The 22,963-nt window shown below is 44.8% G+C and overlaps 1 protein-coding gene across 1 annotated transcript in view; it reads left to right on the top strand.

Moving 5' to 3' along the window:
* The first annotated feature begins 4,534 nt into the window (after positions 1-4,534).
* The window catches only part of DPYSL3 (dihydropyrimidinase like 3), a 72,018-nt gene continuing 53,589 nt past the window's right edge, over positions 4,535-22,963 (top strand). Inside the window, exon 1 of the mRNA XM_038414255.2 lies at positions 4,535-4,938. Coding sequence (XP_038270183.1) covers positions 4,609-4,938 — 330 coding nt within the window. The 5' untranslated portion in view covers positions 4,535-4,608. The remainder of the gene's footprint in view (positions 4,939-22,963) is intronic.

The raw sequence follows: 22,963 nt of genomic DNA, 5'->3' as shown, positions 1-22,963 counted from the left end.
TTGGCCTGTGTGCTGGGAAGAGCACCCCAAAGTCACAGCCCTTCAACAGAAAAGGCCCTGTCTCCCATCTTCTCATGACCATGCCTGGGACAATCAGTATTTCCAATGATACTGGTCTGAACTATTGCAATGAGATGCACACTGGGACTCAGAGGTCCCTCTGTCAGACTGATCATAAGCACATATTATTTAAGGGTTAGTAAGATCTCAAAGTCCATTGGCTGCATGGTAGCCACAGACGGGTTATGACATTACTGAAAACTTTTTTGAGGAATAGGAGTAAAATAGTAATAACAACACTTTAAGTATCATAGTAATAACAACGGTTTAGTGCCCTTCATAGTGCCTTGCAGCTGAGTATCTCAAAGCACATTGCAAATGTTAGTGGGTTAAGTCTCACAACATTGTTGTGAGGTAAGTAAGTATTGTAGCCCCATTATTACAAATGAGGAAACAGAGACACGGGTGAAATGATGCACCCCAGGGCACACAGAAAATCAGTAGCAGAGACAGAAATAAAATCCAGCTCTCCTGGTTCCTAGTCCTGTGGACCAGTAGTTCTCAACCAGGGATCCAGGGCCCATTAGAGGGCCTCAAGCAGGGCCAGCATTACACTCGCTGGGGCCCAGGGCAGAAAACCAAAGTCCCACTGCATGGGGCTGAAGCCCAGGGCCCTGAGCCTCACCACCCAGGGCTGAAGCTGAAGCCTGAGCAATCTAGCTTCATAGGGCCCTTCTGGCATGGGTCCCCAGGCAATTGCCCCGCTTGCTAACCCCTAACACTGGCCCTGGCTTTTATATGCAGAAAACCAGCTATTGTGGCATAGGTGGGCCATGGAGTTTTTATAGCATGTTGCGGGGCCTCAGAAAGAAAAAGGTTGAGAACCCCTTATGTGGACCACAGTGCCTTCCAAGGTAATGTGCTTGTTATGTATATTAGCTATAAAGCAAAATCCTGAAGTTCTTCATGCTGCTTCCCAGAACCAATCCTTCATTCTCAGTCATGTGCAGACTTTTAGGCACTGTTGCTGTCACCTTACCTATAATGTGATGGATAGAGCAATATGTGCAAAAGCACCACAGAACGCTTTTCCCACGGGCTGTTCCTGCCATCAAAAGAGCATGTATATGTTTAACCAAGCTGCATGGATGAAAGAGACATGGATAACCTTCCACAGAGTTACAAAGCTAGATACAGCTTGATTTCAAAGGTAACTATGATCAGGAAACAAATAAGAGCAAATTCAACCTTCTACAGGGCTGCACTAGCGTAACTGAGGGTAAAATTGTGCTGATAGTATATACTACTGAGTGAGAAATGTGAACCTGAGAGCATAGCTCACCTAAGCTCACCAAAACCCTTTGGCTTCATATTTGTTTTTAGCATCTCTTTGATCCTGTAGTATTTTGGATTTTCTCTAGCGATTTCACCCTCAGCTCTGGCATTACTGATCACACAGACACTTTGTCTTTGCTGAGTTTTCCAGTAGCCTGTTCAACACCAAGAACTAAGAACATTCCTCCACTCTCCCCTCCCCCACTCTCCTAAGCAGCATTTGATGGAGCTGCAGACATCTCCATAAGGAAATGGTTCTGCATTCAGTGGGCTCCTGTCACCCCTGCTGGCATGCAAGCCAGAGGGTGGTGTTATAAATTGCACTTCCATTAATGGGAACTGCTGCACCTTAAGATGTGTTCATCCTCAAGGGAGGACAGGCCCTGTCTGTCCAGGGGAAGGTGTTATCCTGGAGGAAAGTGGATAGCATAGGGAAGGATGCACAGGGAACATGTTGACATTCCTCCACTTTTAGGGCTGTGTCATCAGACTTGGGTTCTGCAACCAAGTGAGATTTGCAGGTGCTTTGCATCACAGCACTCCCCCTCGAGGGGAATGTTTTGCTACTAAGGACCCTACATCCTGGTCCTTGAGACCTGGGGCTGAATCAAGCCCTGAATTTAGAGAGAGAAAACTACTGGGTTTTGTGGTGAAAAATTGGAGAAATGATAACTGGCAACACATATAGGTACAATTCTCAGCATGCCCAAAGTCAGCTGATCTGATGTAAAGCCCTGGTACTGTGTATAGACATTAAAATACCTGATAGAATGATCACTGATCCGAAAAAGAATGAAAAAAAAAAAAAAACAAGTTTGATCACAATTGCTACAGTATGACAGACTTAGCAGGTTATTGCTTTACTCTGTTAAATACTCTCCTGAAATATGTAAACCCCAATCCTGGCCATACAACTGTCCTTAAGTTCTATGCTTTTAAACAAAAGCCTCAGTGTGACCATCAAAATGCAATGTAAACAAGCATGAATGTGCCCGTGCACGAGTGAGATGGTATGAACGGGGCTGAAGGTGTGTTTATGAGCTTGTGCCTATGTGTAATTGTAGCGTGAATACAAGTCTATTGTAAGTCTCTATGTAGCTGACGATGAGTGTGAAAGTGTTTTTATGTGCATGATTACGCCCGTGTGTGTGACTATGCAATAGTGTGACCAAGTGATTTATAAAAAGAAAAGGAGTACTTGTGGCACCTTAGAGACTAACAAATTTATTAGAGCATAAGCTTTCGTGAGCTACAGCTCACTTCATCGGAATGCATCCGATGAAGTGAGCTGTAGCTCACGAAAGCTTATGCTCTAATAAATTTGTTAGTCTCTAAGGTGCCACAAGTACTCCTTTTCTTTTTGCGAATACAGACTAACACGGCTGCTACTCTGAAACAAGTGATTTATGAGTGCACAGGTATGATCGTTGTGTGGGTGAGTGCTTGTCAGTGTGTACCAGTGCACAAGACCACTTCCTGAGTGTGCAAACAACTGCTTATGCATAGTCCACTCAGTATAAAAACAGTGGATTGCCCTAATCAAAGCCAGATTCTGCTACTTTAGCGGATACAACACTGGATTGGGACTAAGGTCTGCCATTGGCCTTGCTGGGTGATCTTTGGCAAGTCACTTCACCTCATTGTGCCTCAGCTTCTCAATCTGTAAAATGAGGATAAGGATACTGACCTCCTTTGTAAAGTGCTTTGAGATCTATGGATGAAAAGTTCAGTGTAAGAGCTAAGTATTATTCCGCACAGTGAGTATAGTCTGTGAGTAGTTCCAGTATTCATTCCAGAGTGAGGACTGCACATTAGCATTTCCTAGAGAGCAGGGCTGGGCACTACTAATATTCCTCAGCAGAGGTCTACTAGGGCCTAATTTTAAAGCCCAAACTGGATCTGGACCTGACCTGAGACTGTTGAGTCATTTTCATGACTGACCAGGCCCAAACCCAATACTTCCCCCCACTTCCTTGGAGCTCGGCCTAGTGGGACCTTCCCATTCCCCATGCCTGAAATCCACCTCAAGCTGCCTCCTACCAGTGGGATCAGCATGGCGGTGGCCACCACCTGGCAGTGCTGAGTGTGCTTGGAGTGGGAGATGCTGCAACTCATCAGGACACTCGCTCTGATGCACATACAGAGTGCAGCAAGGTGGCAGTGACCAGCATGAGCTGGGCCCACAGCCACCGCCCTGCTGACCCTGGCCCATGGGCAGGAGGAGGTGAGCAGAAACCATAACGTAGTCGGGTTTGGATCAGCTCTCTACTCACCAGTGTTAACACTCAGGAAGGGGAAATCGGCACTAGCAATCTCTCACAGGCTGCTGAGCCGGGCACTAGCATTCCCACTCACGGTGTTGGGGCAGTCCTCTAGCACGTCCCAGCAGTCACACTGAGAAAGGGGGCTGCGCACTAGCACAGCCAAGGAACACAGCTGCCCACCAGCCCCCAAACTCAGTGAGTGGGGCTGTCACCAGTGCGGCGTAGGGGCACTAGCATTCACCCTGAGAACCAGAGAACTACAGTCTCAGTGAAATCACAGGTTTCAGAGTAGCAGCCGTGTTAGTCTGTATTCGCAAAAAGAAAAGGAGTACTTGTGGCACCTTAGAGACTAACAAATTTATTAGAGCATAAGCTTTCCTGAGCTACAGCTCACGAAAGCTTATGCTCTAATAAATTTGTTAGTCTCTAAGGTGCCACAAGTACTCCTTTTCTTTTAGTGAAATCACAGGATCCAGCCCCATTCCCCGCGTGCATCCATGCGTCTTGATACGTGTGTTGTGTGCACAGAGGGCGGGTGCCCGGGGAGATCCGAGGAGCCTGCAGCCCCTGGCTCGGTGCGAGGGAGTGCGTGCACAGAGCTGCTCTTTGCCAGAGCCAGCGCGGGGGGAGCGCAAGCGCTCAGCCCTCCGCCCTGAGGGGCAGCACTTGTGAGCACTAGTGCCCGGCCGGCCTGCCGAGCGGGAGCCCCGGCCAGCGCTAGTGCCCAGAGCGCGCCAGGGGCCCGGCCCCTTTCTCGTGCGAGTGTCCGGCCCCGTGCCCCAGCCCGCCGCGAGCGGCTCGGAATGCCCGCGCCCTGCCCAGCCCCCTGCTGAGCCCGCGTGTCCCGCTCCCAGCCCGGGCGGAGGCGCCGCAGCAGCAGAGCGCCCCCCCCCCCACCACCACCGCGCGCCGCAGACCCCCCCCCCCTCCTCCCCAGCTCCGCGCGCGGCGCTCGCTGCTGCCCCTGCCTCAGGACGCGGCGCTCGGCTCCCCGCTCCGGATCCCGGCCATGGCCTCGGGCGGCGGCAGCGGCGGCGGCCGGCGGGGCCGGGAGGAGGACGAGCTGCCCGTGTACCTGGCGCGGCCGGGCACCACGGCCCAGGTCCCCCGGCAGAAGTACGGCGGCATGTTCTGCAGCGTGGAGGGCGCCTTCGAGAGCAAGACGCTGGACTTCGGGGCCCTGAGCGTGGGGCAGCGCGGAGCCCGGGGCAGCCGGCAGCCGCAGCCGGCGGCGCCCGAGCCCGAGCCCCCGCGGGAGCCCCCGGCCGCCGCCGCCGTGGAGATCAGGAGCGGCTCGGACAAGGAGCGGCTGCAGAACCTCGGCCACCAGCCGGACAAGGTAAGGGGGGGAGGGGTCCGCGCCCCGCCGGCTACTCTGCCCAGGGGCAGCCTGGGCGATGTGAAATGCTGAGTGTGAGGTGAGCTCCCTGGGCTGGGTCCGCCCCTCTCTGCCGTGAAGGTGCCAGCAGCCAGCGGGCATCCCCAAAGCTGGGCACCGGGAGTGCTGCAGGCATCCCGCGGCTGGGGCTGAGCCATCCCTCCTGTCCCACAGCCGGGTCTCTGCCTGGAGCCCCTGAAACCGAAATGCTGGGCTGCCCCGGGGATGCAGGCAAGAGAGGCAGGACTCCACCATCCTCGCTGCAGAAACGCTTATATAAACACCCGAATGGCCCTTTGCTAATTGCCACCTAGAGGCACTTTATGGCTTTCATGTGATCTTAAATAAAGAAAAGGAGTACTTGTGGCACCTTAGAGACTAACTAACAGATACAGACAGACATCATCTTCCTCTCCAAATGCAAACAGATGGACATCATAAAATTTGTTAGTCTCTAAGGTGCCACAAGTCCTCCTTTTCTTTTTGCGAATACAGACTCACACGGCTGCTCCTCTGAAACCTTAAATAAAGAGTGTGTGTTACATAGCTGCAATTATCCTGCCCTAATGAACTGTTGCCTAGAGTTGCCGCAAAGTGTTAAACTTTTTACTGTGACTCCCGTACTTGGCCCAACACTTTACAGCTTACTCTAGAGTTACTGCGGGACTTGGGTTCTTTGCTGGAATGACTGGAGTATTTTGAAAATAATAAATACTGAAAAAAAACCAGTCTACTTTTTAGCACAAGCTAAGCAGATCAGTTCTGTGTTTGCTCTTTTCTGAAACGTCTGGCTTTTAGAAGACTGAGGGAAGTTAAACACTGTTTTGTTTTGTGTTTCTGATGGTGCCTTTATAGTTCTTGGAAGTCGGAGGGTTCAGAGTTCAAAAAAGATGCTCCGACTGGGAGCCAAGGAGAGCAGTAGATAAATAGAAAAGGAGTACTTGTGGCACCTTAGAGACTAACAAATTTATTAGAGCATAAGCTGTAGCTCATGAAAGCTTATGCTCTAATAAATGTGTTAGTCTCTAAGGTGCCACAAGTACTCCTTTTCTTTTTGCGAATACAGACTAACACGGCTGCTACTCTGAAACCAGTAGATAAATACTGTCACTCCTCAGACATTTGTTCCTCTCCAGGTCTTGATTGCAGAGACCAAATGGATACAGTATAATTATTATGCACCAATATGATGGATAATAATTTGCAATGGAAATCTCTTACTCAGAGGAACTGCAGACAGTGCATACTGTAACTTTATTCTTTTTCATGGAATCTGTGGTTAACCAAGAGGAGGGTCTACAGCATTCTCCTGTGTTTCTTTAGAAAAAAGAGGGAGAGAAAGAAAAGCCTTTTACTGTCAGTTTGTACCATACAAAGCTCCTGTCTAAGAAACAGGATGTCAGCATTTCTTGGAGTTATTGACTTAAAAGGTCCACTGAGTTACCAAGGATGGTAAAGCTGCACATCAGAAGAAAAGCTGCCAACTTTTACCAGGGCTGGTCATGAAAGGAAATCTCTTGCTTTTTCAAAAGGAATTAAATTGAAATCTAAGTTTGAATGTTATCTAAAGCAAAAGAGCTTCATTCTTCTCACTTATACTGGTGTAATGAGGAGTAATTCCACTCAAACTAGTGATGTAACACTGGTGTAAAAGAGCTGTCAGTGAGATTGGCATCAGGCCCAAAGTTTCCAGACTGGGTCTAAACTCAAATATTGCCCTATATAGTATTAAATAGAATTTCCTCTAGGTTCAGCAACATAGAGATTTTGTCAGAAGTTGAAAAATGTTCACTTCCTTGGCTTTGATCCTATGTAAATTGGCAGTAAGATCACTGAACACCAGTTCACCTTCATTAACTTCAATGGGCTTACTGCTAATTTACACTTCATGCAAATGTTATCACAATCTGGCTCCTCTTTTGTAAAGTGATTTGATCATGAGACTGACTATTATTATTCCTGTATTATTCCAGTGACAACACTTGGGGTCAAATCTTATAATAAATTATTATAATAGTCAGAAGTGTTTACCTTTTTATAATCTGGGCTGGGCCAGTCAGTAACAATTCTTTGCAACATGGGCAGAAAAAGTAAAGTGTTCTTTTAAAGAAAATGGGGAAAATTCATTTTGCTGCACAATAAATATTTAAGAATTAAGAAGTACAACTGGTATTTGGGAAGTTTACATATGCTCAAGTTTGAACATGGAATGACAGGCTTGATGTATTCAATATATATTTATGAACCAAAGAACTTAAGAAGAAAAGGAGTACTTGTGGCACCTTAGAGACTAACAAATTTATTAGAGCATAAGCTTTTGTGAGCTACTTTTCCACCAAATGCATCCGATGAAGTGAGCTGTAGCTCACGAAAGCTTATGCTCTAATAAATTTGTTAGTCTCTAAGGTGCCACAAGTACTCCTTTTCTTTTTGCGAATACAGACTAACACGGCTGCTACTCTGAAAAAAGAACTTAAGGTGACCAAAGGCTGACTAGGTTGAGAGGCTCCCCAGCAAAATGAAAGGAGGAGCCCTGGTGAGAAGCCCAGCCCTCCCCACAGCCCTAGCCGTTGGGAAGGTGCTGGGCATTCTTTCAGGAGCACTATCCTTAGTCTCTGCTGATTGACTCCATTGTTCATATCAATCTCTTCCTAGCAGGTATCCAATACATTTGAACCACCTCTTCCTTTTTGCTGGAAAGGAGCGTTTGCTCTCTTCTTCCTTCCCTGCAGAGAACATGTTCTGAGATATCTCCACTACTCTATCCCAAGTCCTTTAGCCTTTGTTTTTTGGTTCCTCTGTCTCTTCCCAAATGTCTGCTGCAGCTGCTGCTCATAGCTTTATCAAGGCAAGAATAAAATTAACATTATTCTTGTCAGTTTCACAGTTGCCCATAAGATTCTGAATAGTGACAGTGAAACTGGCCAGTTTATTGTTAATTTCAAGCTGCTGCTGCTCTGGGAAACTCTGAGCAGCAGTCGAGATGCTGGAGCAGCCTGTCTGCAGACTTTCCTCAATGCTTTTCTTTATTAATATAGAAACAAAGATTCAAAAGAGCCTCACTATCCCTCAGGGTCTTGTCTAGGTCCTTGTCCCAGGGCTTCCCCACCCTCTCCAGCTGGCTCCTGCTCACAGCGGGTTTCTTCTTCTCAGGCATTCCACCTGGCAGGCACACACAGTTGACTCTCTTCCCTAAGCCTGGGTCTCTCCTATCTGCATCTCTGCCTAAGGAGGCAGGAAGCGTTATATTCAGTTTCCTGTGGAGCACATGACTAGGAGCCAGCGTGCGACCTACAACTACAGCTCCCACTTTTAAAGGACACAAGGTCGCAACATGGCCCCAGTCCTGTCTTTGGAGCCACAAGGGGTTGCTTGTGTACAGCTCATTTCAGTACAAGCACCTAAAATGGTTATTTCTCAGTACAAATTGATTTTTTTCTTATAATGATTTTACATGTAAGAAATCAGACAGAGATTAAGTGACTTGCCCAAGGCCATATAGGCAATCACAGACAGAACTGGATTACAGAAGTTCCCAGTTCATAGTTCTGGGCACAAGACCCTACACCAAATTGCTTCTCCTAATCATGGCCAGATAAAGAATTTTGGGGCCCTCTGCACTATGGAAATTGGGGGCCCCTGAACAGAATTGCAACCTGTCAGTTTTGTTTTCTTTTCTTTTTCCTGGTGGTCAAAGGGATTGGGGGGTGGGGGAAAAGATGGAGACCCTGTGCAAGTGCACTGCTTTTAATGCTTGTTTCTCACTTACGTTATTTGTTGTGAACAGATTCTTGGACGCACAATGTCAGCAAATGGCTGCTTTTTTAAACAACACACCATGAGAGTTGCTGTGCTAAGCATTAGTAATACCACCATTTCAGTAGTGAAATAACTGCATTAGAACTGCATCATGAAATTACATTTTACTGCATATCACCTGGCTGTTACAGTTCTGGCTCCCAGATAAAGGTTTAACAAGAGGAACTCCTCTTCCTTCCCCATCACGTTTTAATAAAGTGTAGTCTAACTACAGGGCCTGAGAAATCTGCCACATTAAATTGCTGCTCTTACACTGTTGTCCTACTGCATGAGCAATCCAAGCCAGAGAAGTGTGTTTAAGGCATATTATAAATACGTTGACCACATTCCCTGATGCAGGGACATGCCTTCATGGTCCAGCATGCAGAGCCCTCATAGAACATCTATAGAATTTAATGGGATTTGGGGGAGCCCAGATCAGGTCCATGGTTCCCCTCTTGGCTGAGAATTTTCAGGTGTACACACAGCCCGAAGCCTGCCATTGGCTTTTTGTTTTCGATTGATAATAAATTTGAGCACACATCTTGCTCAACACTTATAAATAATGTCCCTTGAGATCAGAGCCTCCATAATTTGTTCCAAGTTCATCCCTGCTTTTCAGCTAATTGAATTGTAATAAGCCACTTAATTTACCATAACAAAGTGAAATAGCATCTCTTTCTAACCCCTGACTTTTCTGACAACGCACTCTGAAATTATGTCCTGGTGATGCTCGCTGAGATTATTACCTTGTAAACCGGACTCTGCTTTAGCCAAAGGAAATAACAGTGGTGCATCGTATCCAGCCCTCACATGGCACACTGCTGACTTTCAGTTTTGCCTCTGCAGAGGCAGAGTTGCACTGGGGAGGGCAGGAAGGAGGGAAGAAGAAATGGAGAGGTGCAATCGGAAGTAATGTTCCATTTTTATGGCAGTGGGCTTCCCCTCTCAGCTCATGGGTTTGTAGGGGAGTCACCTCTTTCATGTATCTCTTCCTTACCCAACACTGCGGCTCCACTAGTTTCTGCTCCCTGCTGTTAGAGGAAGCAGACAAGAAACATTTGGCCCAATTATATTTATTCCAGGATTCTCATCCCATCCTGTTAGACGGTTCTGCCATGAAGTCGTGATTTCCTTGGCAACTGGTTGTAATGTCCATAAATGCAGGATAACAACAACTTCACTGAAGGCTCAGCAGGAAGATCACTGGGGTTGCAAGGGAGAAGGCTCCAACTCTTTAGTAGGGGCTTACAAAAAGTACCAACAAAGTAAAATCTTGCTGTAATTATTCCTTTTAGAGAACCCAATTGTGTGCCACCACACATGTTTAATATGTGATAAAATCCCAAACTGAACTATCAGATAGACCCTAAGAGAGGAGGTAGCTTGAAAGAAAATGAGGATTTTTTTCTTTTGTCACAGGTATTTTATAACTTCAGTTTCAAGTTTTTGTATTTCCAGTGTCAATAATTTACAAGAAGACTCACTGAGACCACAGCAGATTTTTACCTGTGGGTTTAGCATGATAATCATGACATTTTTGCACTTACACATGGAGCTGGACAAAATTTTTAAATCAAAACTTTTTTCTGGTGAAAAACGCAGATTTGCATACACTGAAACAGTTTGTGAATTCACGTCAGTTTGGATGACTTGTTCATGTAGAAAAAACAGAAAATTCTGCAAAAAGTTGAAATTTTTTTTTTCAACATTTTCTAGATGAAACTTTTCTGTTCAAAATGACTTTTCATTTTGAGATTGAAACTAAACCAAAACATTGTTTTATTTGACCCAAAACACATTTTTTTTCCGACTTTTCAATTCACTGAAAATTTCAAAAAAATTAATTTTTGGTTTGACCTGAAATTAATTATTGTACACAATTTTTCATAATTGCCATGAACTGGAAAATCTGTTATTTGCGCATCTCTACTAATATAGGGCCTTTCATTGGGGGTCTCAAAGCACTTTAATACCATTAATTATTTAAGTAAGTAAGTAAGTAAACCCTGGCAATACCCCATACAGTAGGGAGTATTATTTTCCTCATTTTACAGAGGGGGATTGGGTTGGCCCATCTTTACCTATTCTACAGTATTCTGAGAAATTGGTAGTGCTTCAGAGAAACCAGTTAGGGTCTTCTCAGCCTGAAGATAATGGGAGCAGAATCAGGCCCTTTCTCCTGCAGGAAGGCCATAGAAAAGGTTGCCTATGTGACACAGGAGTGACAGTAAAATCTGTCTTGTTAAATCATAGATTTTGATTGTAAAACAAAAGTTAATTTTTTGATTTTGCTGCATACAGCCTGTGTTTGCCTCAGAGAATCCTGCAATCACATTCTAAAGAGAGCTAAAACCTGAAGCATAGTTATCAGAAATCAGTGCCCGAGCTATACATGCCAGGATGCAAGTTCTTTCCAATAGTCCTATGTCCAGGATGAATACGAAGGCTGGTAAATATCACTCATTGGGCACTTGGATACCATAACGATGAGCATGGTATAAATCCTATGGCTGATAGGAAAGTTTTCATCTAAAATGTATTGGTGGAAACTTGGATTTTAACTAAACAAAGTTTTTCTCAAAAAGTGTGTGCTTTGCATAGACAAATTTTCTTTTCTCATCAAAAAATCGAGATGTCCCAAAACCAAAATAGTTCAGCAGAAAACTGAAATATTTTGATTTCGATATGCTGCTGTGACACCTCATGAGAGTTGTAGTTCAGCTTCCTCATGTCGCCATTCTTCTTTATGGACTCAGCTCCCTACTTGAACTACTTCACCCAAGATACACCAGGGCCAGGAACTCCCATGATGCAACCACCTCTACTCACCCAAGTGGGAGGAGGCTATAGTGCATCGTAGGAGATGTAGTACAATGTGGGAGCCCAGCACCTAAACTATAACTCACTTGGATGGTTTCTTGTACACAGTCCCTCACATCTTCTCACTTTTTCTACCACTCAGATCTTTTCTTTGTCCTGAGAACAGCTCTCATCTCAATCTTATACATATCACATAGCAACTTTGGGGAGAATAATCCCATAGGGTCTGAGGACAGAGAAGGAAATGGCCTTTTCCAATAACACCAGATCCAGGGAGTTAAAATAATAGGAATAGTAAATGAGGTGACATTTATTTTAAAACAACAATTCCAATTGTAACAACATTTTTGTAGGTTATTATAAAGTGCACCAATGTGCGCACACATTATATGTGTGGCTGCTGCGTGAAGAAAGTTCTCTATGTTCTGCCAACAGTAGTTTACACACCAACTTGTGATTGTTCCTCTCTTGGCCTTGGAGCAGGTGTAATCTGAATCAGTAATTGGATGAAAGTTATCAGAAACCCAGCTACATCAGGAAGTGGCTTCAGTGAATCAATAGGTTTGAAATAGGTCTGCTGTTTCCTCTGAGTCAGTACTGAATCAATATCCCAGTATGGTGTTAGGGGGCGCTATGCTGCTGCCAAGATGCTGGGTATTGGGTGAGATGATAAACCAGGACTGACTCCTAATCATTTGTGGGTATTCAAGATCTCGTGGTACATTTTAATGATAATAATAATGGACAGCTAGCTCTAGAGTGGCCAGATAGCAAGTGTGAAAAATCAGGACGGGGTCATAGGCACCTATATAAGTAAAAGTCTTGAATATCATGCCCCAGAGGGAATGAACAGTACAGGTAATCATCAAGAGATCCTTGTCAGTATCATTATCTCCTTTGTACAGATGGGGAAAATGAGGCTCAGAGATGAAGTGACTTGCCCAAAGTCTATCAGCAGGCAGTGGCAGAGCTGTGATTAGAACTGAGGTCTCTTGAGTCCTAGTCCAGTGCTCTTTCCACTAGGAATTAGTCTTGGTGTCTGATGTCTGGGCTAAAGTCCAACTCAGATTAATGCACTCTTCCCACCTAAATTCTCACTTGTAGTCTGAAGTGGATAAATCATCATTCAGTTCCTGATCTAAACCATTGTGTTGTGTTGACACTGCAGAGACAGCTGCATCTCCGAAATACTTTACAGTCTGTAAAGTATCTTGAAGTGCAGTCCTTAGAGCTGAAAGATCAAATCCATGTACATCTAGGAACATGGTGATTCATGATTCAGAACTTCACAGCAGCAGTAGAGATAAACTAAAATTCTCCTGCTCCAAAATTGCAGGCCCTAGCCACCTGAGCTAGAGGTGAGTCATTGTTAACAGTGTAGGGTAATGACACATAGTTGAGCAATTCTGATTGCATCCAGTAGAGGACAGTGTTGCACATACATTTTGTTACTGAAAAATAACTGCACGTAGTCAAAGTATTTGCAAATGCTTGTTAAAGACAGGCTTTGAACTAAAACCCAGAATACTCTGAATACTCCAGAACTTTGTGGGTATTTGAAATCCAAACCCATGTATACATTCTGCCATCTCCCGTACTTATATCTTCCTTGATAAACATATACAAATTTCTTGCTGTTTGTACTGATTTCACCAGCTATAAAAAACCTGCAACTGACTATGTCCTTGCCCTGCAGTTACAAAGAAAGAGTGTCTGCAATTGTTGACTTAGAGATTAGAATCAAGTGCAAACTATGGAGCTGGATTTCAAGCATCACAAAGTTTTGGCTATATGTACATCAGTATCTGAATATAAGGCTTTATTTTGGGTCCTGCTGTGATTTTATTGTATTCCCCTAGTTGTACTAGAACAGCACAAGTATGAAGGCTCTTTATTTCTTTCAAAGAAGAGGCAGCTAGAAATACATGTTCTTTCAATTAAATTTCCCCAGAAAAACAATGGTTTTAATTAAGGAGGAGAAGGCAGTGAGGGAAATATTCTGTGGAACAGTAAAAAGTTCCTTGAAAGCCAAAACGTGCCAAAAAAATTCAATACCCAGGGAGGTGATCACTTGACAGAGGGCAGGAAAGGCAAGGGTGCAAAGGGATGGTCTGCCAATGGATGGATTTCCAGTTGCTAGATGTGTCCCTTGTGTACATTAGGTTAAACATGAAGCAAATGGTTTAGGATGGGCAAATGGTGCTTCTTAACCTATAGCCTGGGAGAGCGAAGAAACCTTACAGAAATCTGCAAAGCTGTTTCAGGAACCAGCTACCACCCAGTTCAAGATTCCTTGTCTGTGGGATCGGGATGAGATCATCTTTCAGAAAGGCAGATGCATCCAAGGTTGGCCTTCATTTTTCCTAAACATCCACTGAGGCAACCAGTCAATCTCTAAGCAAAACCACTCCAATATTTCAGTTTCATTGTGCCCAGATGGTTGAGGAATGCACAGAAGAGTCCCTTCCTAAGACTGACTCCCTCCACAGCTGCATTTGGGATTCCCAATCCCGGATGCTTTTAATTAGAAATTGGAGAAATCCTGCACATCCCACAGTTTCTCACTAAGCCCATTAATCTGACCCTCCCAGGGTTCCATGATCTATCACATAACACCAGGGAGCATTAGAAACAGCAAGAGGCAAATGGTGGGAGAGCTGTCAGCAGGAGAGAGCTGAATGGGTTCTGATGTGCCAGCTCTCTGCGCCCGCTGTCATTCTGCTTTACTAGAGGAAGATGGGATGTATTAGGAAGCTGCAGTGCAAATCCCACGATGGAACCTTTCCCATGCACAAGAGGCAGTTCCTTAGGCCCATCCCTGGCCTCTCTCTTGCTGGGCTTACTGCTTGCAGTTGAAGTTACTGCAAGTGGCCAGGTGAGATTGGGCAGCATGTGCAATACCATTCAGACAGACACCAGGATTGTCAAACTGCTTGGAGAATCAGGGATAACACTTACGGCCCAGACGGGGGATACCTACTGAGCTTTCTGAGCAGCTCTCCTGATGCAGCTAGTAGATGGAACTCCCCTGTTGTGGATTGCTGACACAGTCTGGCAGTGCTGATCGAGGATTGGGGAGGGCTTAAGTTCCCTCTACACACTTGGTCTTGCTGGCAGGCAAGCATCTGTCAAGAGCCAAACCTTGTGACAAGATACAGAGGAGCCCTAGTTAGTTGCTCAGGATCTTCCTTGCCCCACTGACTAACAACACTTCTCTCCTCTTGCAGAGCCAGTCCTATAATGGCTGCCTTCCTACCTGTCCCATGCCAGCTCCACTCAGTCTGTCTCTTCCTGCAAGGCAATGTCTGGAGTGGCGTTCTGTCCTGTTTCCTGGACAGAAGAGTATGCTCCCTGCCCCAAAATGTCCACATTCCTGTACAGCTTCCTGCATTGAGGCAATGTAGCTCCCACAACTACAGGGCCTCTGATCAACTCTATTCCAATCTCCTCTTTACACTGATACATGTACTGCAGGCAGGGCACAGATTAGATGTGTCACAGGGGCAGACCCAGCCTTGTAGAAGCAGAACTGAGCGGTTCCTGGCCCTGCACTGAGGATTCACAGATTGGGGCATTGATTGGAGGATCACATGCAGCTTAGGTGAGCTGAGAGAGGAGTAAGAAGAGCAAGACAGAAGGGAGGGAACCATCCCTCCATTAACTGTAAAGTCAGCTCCAGTCTGCCTCCAGTAGAGGTCAGTGTTGCACACAGAGACACCACCAAGTTGATTACCTGGGGTGGGGGTTTGGTTTCCTGGAGAACTGGCCTTGGGGTTGGCTCCTATGTTTTTCCCATTAGCAGAGTTTCCCCTTTACTGTTTGGTTTCAGTCCCACACCAACAAGGGAATCATCTCCCTGAATACACGCCAAACCTCTTGGGAACCCTCAGAGCATTCTTGTGGCAGTTGTTATCCCCCTGTGCAATCACATCAGATCTAATCGGTGATGTTGGGGTTTCTACTCACATACCCCATTCAGAAATACAACAGAGTTGGAAGGGGTTTAATTTAGGGGAAGAGGAGAACACAAAAGGGGCATGGAGTAAGCATGTTAGCACCTATAATTTCTAAATCTCAGAACACTGTACAAAGGTGCCATTATTGCCCATTTTACAGAAGGCTAAATCGAGGCATGGCTGGCTAAGCAAATTCCCCAAAATCACAGCAAGTGGCAGAGTCAGAATGAAACCCAATCTCCTGATTTCTAGTTCCATGCATTACCCACTGTACAATGCTGCCATGACATTTTCCTTTGACTGGGACAAACCCAAAACATTAAAAGGGAACGGTCCTAGCATTGCCTAGACTAGAATGGGGTGTCCTAGCTCCTGGGAGAAACTCCTGGCCCTTTGCTCCAACCCCACTGCCCCACTAAAGAAATTTCTATTGTCCATTGTCTTTCACATAATTTTAGTGTGGTTTGATTTACCTCAAGCGAAGGTCAGGAGAGGTGTGTGCAGGGCCTCAGGAAATCTTACTGGAAAAGCTGGATCATATTGGCTTGAATACTAGCACGGTGACATTGGCTTGGATACGTGGCTCAGTGAGAACTGGCTGAAAAGAATAACAACATGACGATGTATTGAGCTTGGGGAGGTGTCCACTGGGAAACTGCAGGCATCAGTGCTAGAGGCAGTTTTGTTTTAAACTGTTATTAATGAGCTGGAAGAGAGATAAATAGTACATTAATTACATTTGCAGATGACAGTAAACTGGGATGTGTTATGAACACCAAGGAAGGAGGGTAATGATACAGAGGGATATAGAGAGGTGAGAAATATGGGCAAGAAACAGCAAAATGAGATTCAACTTGGAAAAATGCAAGGACAATGGGGGAAAATAGTCCAAAATACAGATGTTGTGTATGTAGAAGACACTAATGCCAAGAAAATCCTATGGATGATGGGGGAGAGCAAACTGCTTACAGCCTTCCACAGTGATATGGTGTGCAAAAAGTCCAGTGAGATTTTGGGCTTCAAGCCAAAGTGGGGATATGGTTTTCCTTTTGGTATGGCACTTTTGGGACTAATCCTACAATATGCATTCGGTTGTGAGTGCCTCAGTACCAGAGAGATCTTGACAAATTGCAGAGAATTCCAAGAAGAGCAGCAAATGTGATTAATGGGTTAGAGATATTGATCTGAGGAAAGATTAAAAGAATTTAATGGGACAAATTTATCCCTGATGTCACTCCATATGTTTCAGAGGCGTGATAACAGGCATGAATTCAGCTCAGTAGGTGGAGTGGAGCTAATTGACCCATAAAAAGGAATAATTATCAGCATGATGGAAAAGATTTGTTTAGGCGTGGCAGATACAAGAAGATATAACAGAGTAGCAGAGTGAAACAGAGTACATGAAAATGTGGTCTGAGCTGGGAGCCTGTTTTTCTCCTTCTGTACCCTGTTATAAATCAGGAACAATCCCACTGAAGTCAATGGAGTTGCAATGTATAAGTGATTGAAGAATCAAGCCCTGAATATGAGGGTTAATATCTTAAAAATGAAGTTGAGCTGTGGAATCATCTCCTAAAGAAAGAGGAGCAAACCTGATTGCCTGGGACAGACTAGAGAAAGCACTTGAGAATACAGTGAAGGGAACAATCCTTCTCTAGCTGGAAAAAAGGCTAGTGACACAATTGGTCTTGCCCACGTCTAATTTCAGAGAGACTACAAACATAAAAACAATAAAAAATAGGTAGCTATAATCCAATTGTACCATTTCAGTGAGGGTATTCAGCACACATTATGGATTTAATCCCACACAAACAGAAGCTACGAGGGACTCTCCTCAAAGTCTGGTCACATTTGAAGGAAACAAAAGGTGATTTTTCTCCAAGGTGCCCAAGTTCTCGCAGTTCTGCGTATCATCTCTTGGCCTTTACATCATCATGGTAACAGAATTCCCTGTTTATAGTATCATCCTTTCTGCAGTTGCCATTGCTTTTCAAATACTTTTTTTCTGCACTCCTAAGAGCTTTGGACTTTATCCTCAGATGCACCCACCTCACCCACCATGACCACACTGTAAAAACTTTGCCATTGGTATTTCCATCAAATCGTGCCTGGGGGGGTGAGCAGGGGGTGTCACTATGCATTTTGAATGTCTGAAGATAAAATGTTGTCCGGTCTGCCCTCCATTGCAGTTGGTTTATAAGAGAAGAGATTCCCCAACCAGTGACAAGAGACTCCAGTGCATGTATCACAGGGCTAAAGGGAGACCTTAGTGGTGTGAAATATTGAAGGAGACTGGCAAATTTCCCTTTAGGGTCTTATCATGTGCCCGTCAGCATGGCAAAGGGCTGCATGTCTGAGCAGTCAATGCACTAATGGATAGTATCAGCTGAGAGAATCTGAAATTAAACTGGTTTCAGAGTAGCAGCCATGTTAATCTGTATCCGCAAAAAGATTTCTTTTTGAAATTAAACTGTGCTTCACCTGCTTTGTAAAGGGTGATGCCGAGTAGCATTGACTGATTCCTTTTTTAATTTTATAGGTGTTTGGTGTTTTTGTGGCAAGCTAAAAATGCTGGTTAGAGCCAGAAATGCTGCAAGCTTCCCACGTATAGTTCTGCCAATGCATCTCAATCCTGACCAGCAGTATTGCTCCTATTCTTATCCAGGGCCCACAAAACAACTTTTTCATCACCACCCAGGCCTGACAACCCAACTGCTCTGCTAATGCACATCTCTGCTGTTCCACCCTGGGCTCTGCTTGAGCAAAAATATCTGATCATTACGAATTGTATCAAAGCACAAAAGGGTTTTGTGATGCAGACAAACACACAATAGGAATGGTATAAGACCTGGCAAGCTCATTTCACTTATGGCCTAGCCAAGGTTTTGCAGCTAAGTTTCCAGAAGTGAAAAGTCTAAGGCATGAATCTATCTAGCCCCTGTACAGAATCAGCCTGACAAGGAAGGCTTAGTTCTTAACAGAGTGCCACATTCCCGTTCTGCAGCCTCAGAAACACACTGACTGTCTGACATCTCAGCCTGCGTCTCCTGAGTGTGCTTTGCTAAGGGTGATGGCTTATTGTGGAATCTGGACAGAGTTCCTTCGCTGTTACCCCTGCTTAAGAGATGGGAGATGGAGCCTGTTAAACTTCCTCAGCTAGGGAGCAGTTGCTGTGGATGGATGGAGGAAATGGGAGGAAGAAACAAAAACCAAACATCCAGGCTCCCTTCCTGGAGACGGGACTGAGAGGCTGGAAAATATAACTGGAGCGCTTGGCTCTTAAGGCCAGGCTGGCTTGCTGCTGCAAGTCAGTGTCCAGCAGTGACTTTCCGATCCTTCAGTTGGGAAATAGCCATGATTCTTTTACACAGATAGATTTGCATCCGATAACATGTGTTTCCATTCAGCTGAAGGGGGAAAAGACTTGACGCTGAGAAGAAAACTCAGCCTCTCTTTACATTCTCCATTGTGCATGTAATTAAGGGGGAATTGACAGATGCCTATCAGTTTGGCGTCACCCTTTAGCCCTGTGAGCTATTGTAGAGGAAATCCAGAAGCACCCATATTAGCCGACTGAAGTCCCATGTTTAGTCTGTTTAGTCACAGCAGCTGGCAGGACACCAGTCAGAAGTGAGCTGAGGTCTGACAGGCCCCTTATTGCACCACTTGCCTTACCAGAACATTAAGATATTTTGCGACCTGTCCATCTAGGTTGATATTGTGCCTCTAATTTTAGCCATGGCTAAAGGCTGCAGAGAGAGGTGTAAAAGCTCCAGAATGCACCTGGATGTGCTGAAGATATCATAGTGGGGGAATGTGGTGGTCAGCTTATGCCCTGGAACATTGGGAACCCAGTACTGCCAATTCCAAGCCAATTCCAATTCCAATTCAAAGAGCATGTGTCAGGCCCTAAAATCATGAGATTGGAATAAAAATAATGAGATTTTAAAAAATAATAAATATTGTATTCTTTTTATTTGCCTTCTGGTTTCTGAACTTTTAAGGTTTATGTTTTCCAGTTTTTATTCATAATCGTGAACAGTAGAAACGTACTTGTGTGTTACTTTCTTAAATGAATGCTGAGGAGGTCCTCATGCAGTCACATGACTCCAAGAGCTGAGGCTTTAAGGAAAAATATGGTGAGACCCTGATAAAAAATCACAAAAGTTGACAATACTAGGAACTGCCATCCCAGCCGAGAAAGGCTTTTTCATACTCTGGATTAGCAGAGCTGCGCTTACCAATCTTCTCAGTGCAAGAAATACCTAGGGGGTGCCACTTGCTAGGCAGAATCACTCATTGAAATGCCTCCTTCCAGCACCATCCCTGACATACATCCCTCCCCTGGCCCCCCATTCTAATGTCAGTCTGTAAATCTCTAGAGTCCACAAGCACACTTGCATGTACGCATGTGCGTGCACACACACACACACAAGTCCCTTAGGACATGTACTGTCCTGGTCCTCCCACACCCACTTTCTGTTGTCCCATTGTACCAGCCCTGCTACATCCATCAACCCAACTCCAGGACTTTCAGCTGTGCTCCTGCTCCCATACTACAACCCATGTCTTGCATCTGTGAAATCTTTCTCCTTCCCATCCCCCCAAGATCCTTGTATCCCACACTCAACTCCTGAACCCCTGTATCACCAGCCCAGCTCCTGCTGCCCTAGCTTCTGTTCCCATGTAACCTTCCCACAGCTCTTATTATCACTACTGCCATCCCGCCCACCTCTGGCATCTGTCTCCTCTCCCACCCCCCGAATGGTTGGAGGAAGCAAGCATCCATTGAAACAACTAGTCCCTCCACCTCTGCTGCTGATGGCTCAGATAAAACAGGATTATCAGGACCAGGGGCTGTTGTACTCTGCAGTAGAAAATGTAATAACTTCCTCTAACTCGAGAAGGAAGACAGGTAGTATTACTGGCCAAAAATATAATGAAACAGCAAGCAAGTGAAGAATCAGCGCTGACCTGACATCCCCGCAGAGCTATCCCAAATTGGAGAGCCTCTGGCAAGGTGCATGTTGTCAGAGTCTGCACCAAACAGGAAGAAGCCATCAGCAGCGTTGAGTTGACGCAGAGAACACAGACAGTACTCAGAGTGATTTTTGTTAGAAACAAGACAAACAAACTCAGTGCTAGTGACATACATGGAAAGCTTGGAAGGGGATGGGAGTGAAAGGGGTATGAACAGGCCCTGAAAGAACTGAAAGCAGCACATGCCAATATAGGGGAAGTGTTTGGAGGTCATGCTAATGGATTGGGCTTAGCATATAGGCCAGTGTTGCCATCTTTCATGCTCTTTGGTACTTTTCATAAAGCCCCAGCTAATGGAGTCACATGATTACCAGAGAATTTCAGCTTTAAGAGTAATTCTCTAGTCCTTGGGTTTTTAGAGAAAAGCTTGAAAATAGGACATGAGTGTTTCCTAAAGGCTCAGAAACCGGAAGGCAAAGAAGAATCCCAAAGGTTTTTACACCAGTCTTATGGTTTTGGGGGCCTGACTCCTAGCATGCTGCATGCTAGTGTGAGGCCTGGGGAGTCCGAGCCGTGCAACCACCCTTCAGAAATTATCCAAAACAGAATGGAGAACTTTTAGTGGACGAGAATGAGAAATCTATGTAAACCGTAATCTTCCTCAGAGCGCTGAGCTAGTGAAAAGCCGGGCTCTGAACATAAGCACTAAGGAAGCAATGGATGAACTGAATTTGGCATTGAATTTCCTAGTTGTTTGGCAGCATTTTGGTCTACTGATGATTTAACATGCAAGGAACTCTAGTTTTTAGATGGTGTTTTTGTGAATCGAAGCAGTTCTTTGGCTAGAAGACTTTACAACCAAATGTTCACAAGTGCTTCACTAATTTGGGTTGCCCACTGCAAAGCACCTATGGGGAGATTTGCACAAATAGCAGTTAGGTACCTGATTCCATTGATGGAGACCCGTGGACCAAAAATCTGCCCCCTAAGGACCTAATTTACAGCAGCCTGGAGCACCTACAGCTCCACCTGAAATAGATGGTAGCTACGGCCGTTCAGCACCTTTGAAAATCAGGTCCTTGAATATCTTAGGTCGAGCACCCAAAATTAATGAGGCGTTATGAAAATGTTGGCTCAGGACATATTTACTGCCCAACAACTTGTTGCATTCAAAGGAGACGTGCAAGGAAAAGGATACGGTCTTGTGCCCTGCTTTGTGATAGGTGGGTACTTATTTTCCCAGAAGCAATTTTTTATTTTGCCTGGGATTTGTTTTTTTTATTGAAAAGTCTTGTCTTGTCACACTAGTGGTTGGAGAATTGGTAGGGGAGTGGGATCACAGTAGAGGGGGCCAGGAGGATGAAACTGGAATATATTTTTCTGAGGAAGAGAGCAAGCAGAAGAAAGTTGTCAGGAGGGTTTTGCGACATCCTTTTCAGCTGCCATTGTATGTTGTGGAGAGGCCAGCAAGGTGGCACAAGACCAATTTTCTGGAAATCCTTTGGGATACAGAAAGAAGCACTGGTATCATTGTAATCTGTATCTTAGTGTCACTTCTGATTCTGTTCTTATTCCTTACTTTGGGTCTTTTGTAAGCTATTTGCTATGATTGTATATTATCCTGCAGCAGTGAGTTCCATGTGTTAATGATGTGTTGAATCTTTTTTAAGTGTTTCTTTTGATCTGTTTTAAAGAAATTATCTTTCAGTTTAGCTAAGGCTCCTTGTTTTCTAGTATTATGGGGAAAATCCTTGTTGTGTCCAGTATAAGTCAGTTTGGTAGAATTCATTTCTTTATTTTTTGATAATTGACAGATACTTACAATGTTTATTTAAGAATTTTTTTTTGGTTTTTATTTATTTAAATTTTCACATTTGCATAACATTGGGAGGTTGAGAATTTTTTAATGACAGTAGATGTTGCAATTCAAAAACTTAAAGCTTTATAAAACATTAAAACACAAATTGTCAATATTGCCTGTCAAAATATACAAAATAAATCCCCTTCAATCAAAAAATGATGCCTGTCTTGGGTTGTGCTTGTGCTCCACCTGCACAGCCAAGCCCTTTCCAACAGGGGTTTAGTGCAGGTCCCCACAACTGCAGGTTAATGTCAGCCCCCCGCTGTGATTAGAAGCTGTGTCATGTCTGATGAACTGGCCACCTGCTCTGGGAGAGGAAGGGGAATTCTGCTTCCTCTGAGCATCTGCAGTGTGTCTCGCCATAAGCTGCTCCCTTGGGAATTTTGATGGATGTCCTCGGCTAGGTTTTAATCTTTAAACTGGATTGCCTTCTCTGCGGCTTGCCAGGCAAACAGCATATAGAAAAAAGCTTTGGGGGAGGGAGGAGGGAAAGGAAGCCAGGGAACTTGAGGGGGAGGGGGAAAGGCAGGAATCATTAATATACATAGTCACTAATAAAATTAAGGCA

This window comes from Dermochelys coriacea, chromosome 8 (genome assembly GCF_009764565.3).
Source record: "Dermochelys coriacea isolate rDerCor1 chromosome 8, rDerCor1.pri.v4, whole genome shotgun sequence".
Lineage (NCBI taxonomy): Eukaryota > Metazoa > Chordata > Testudines > Dermochelyidae > Dermochelys > Dermochelys coriacea.
The sequence above is the reverse complement of the archived record's forward strand: the minus strand, read 5'-3'. Positions and strand labels throughout refer to the sequence as shown.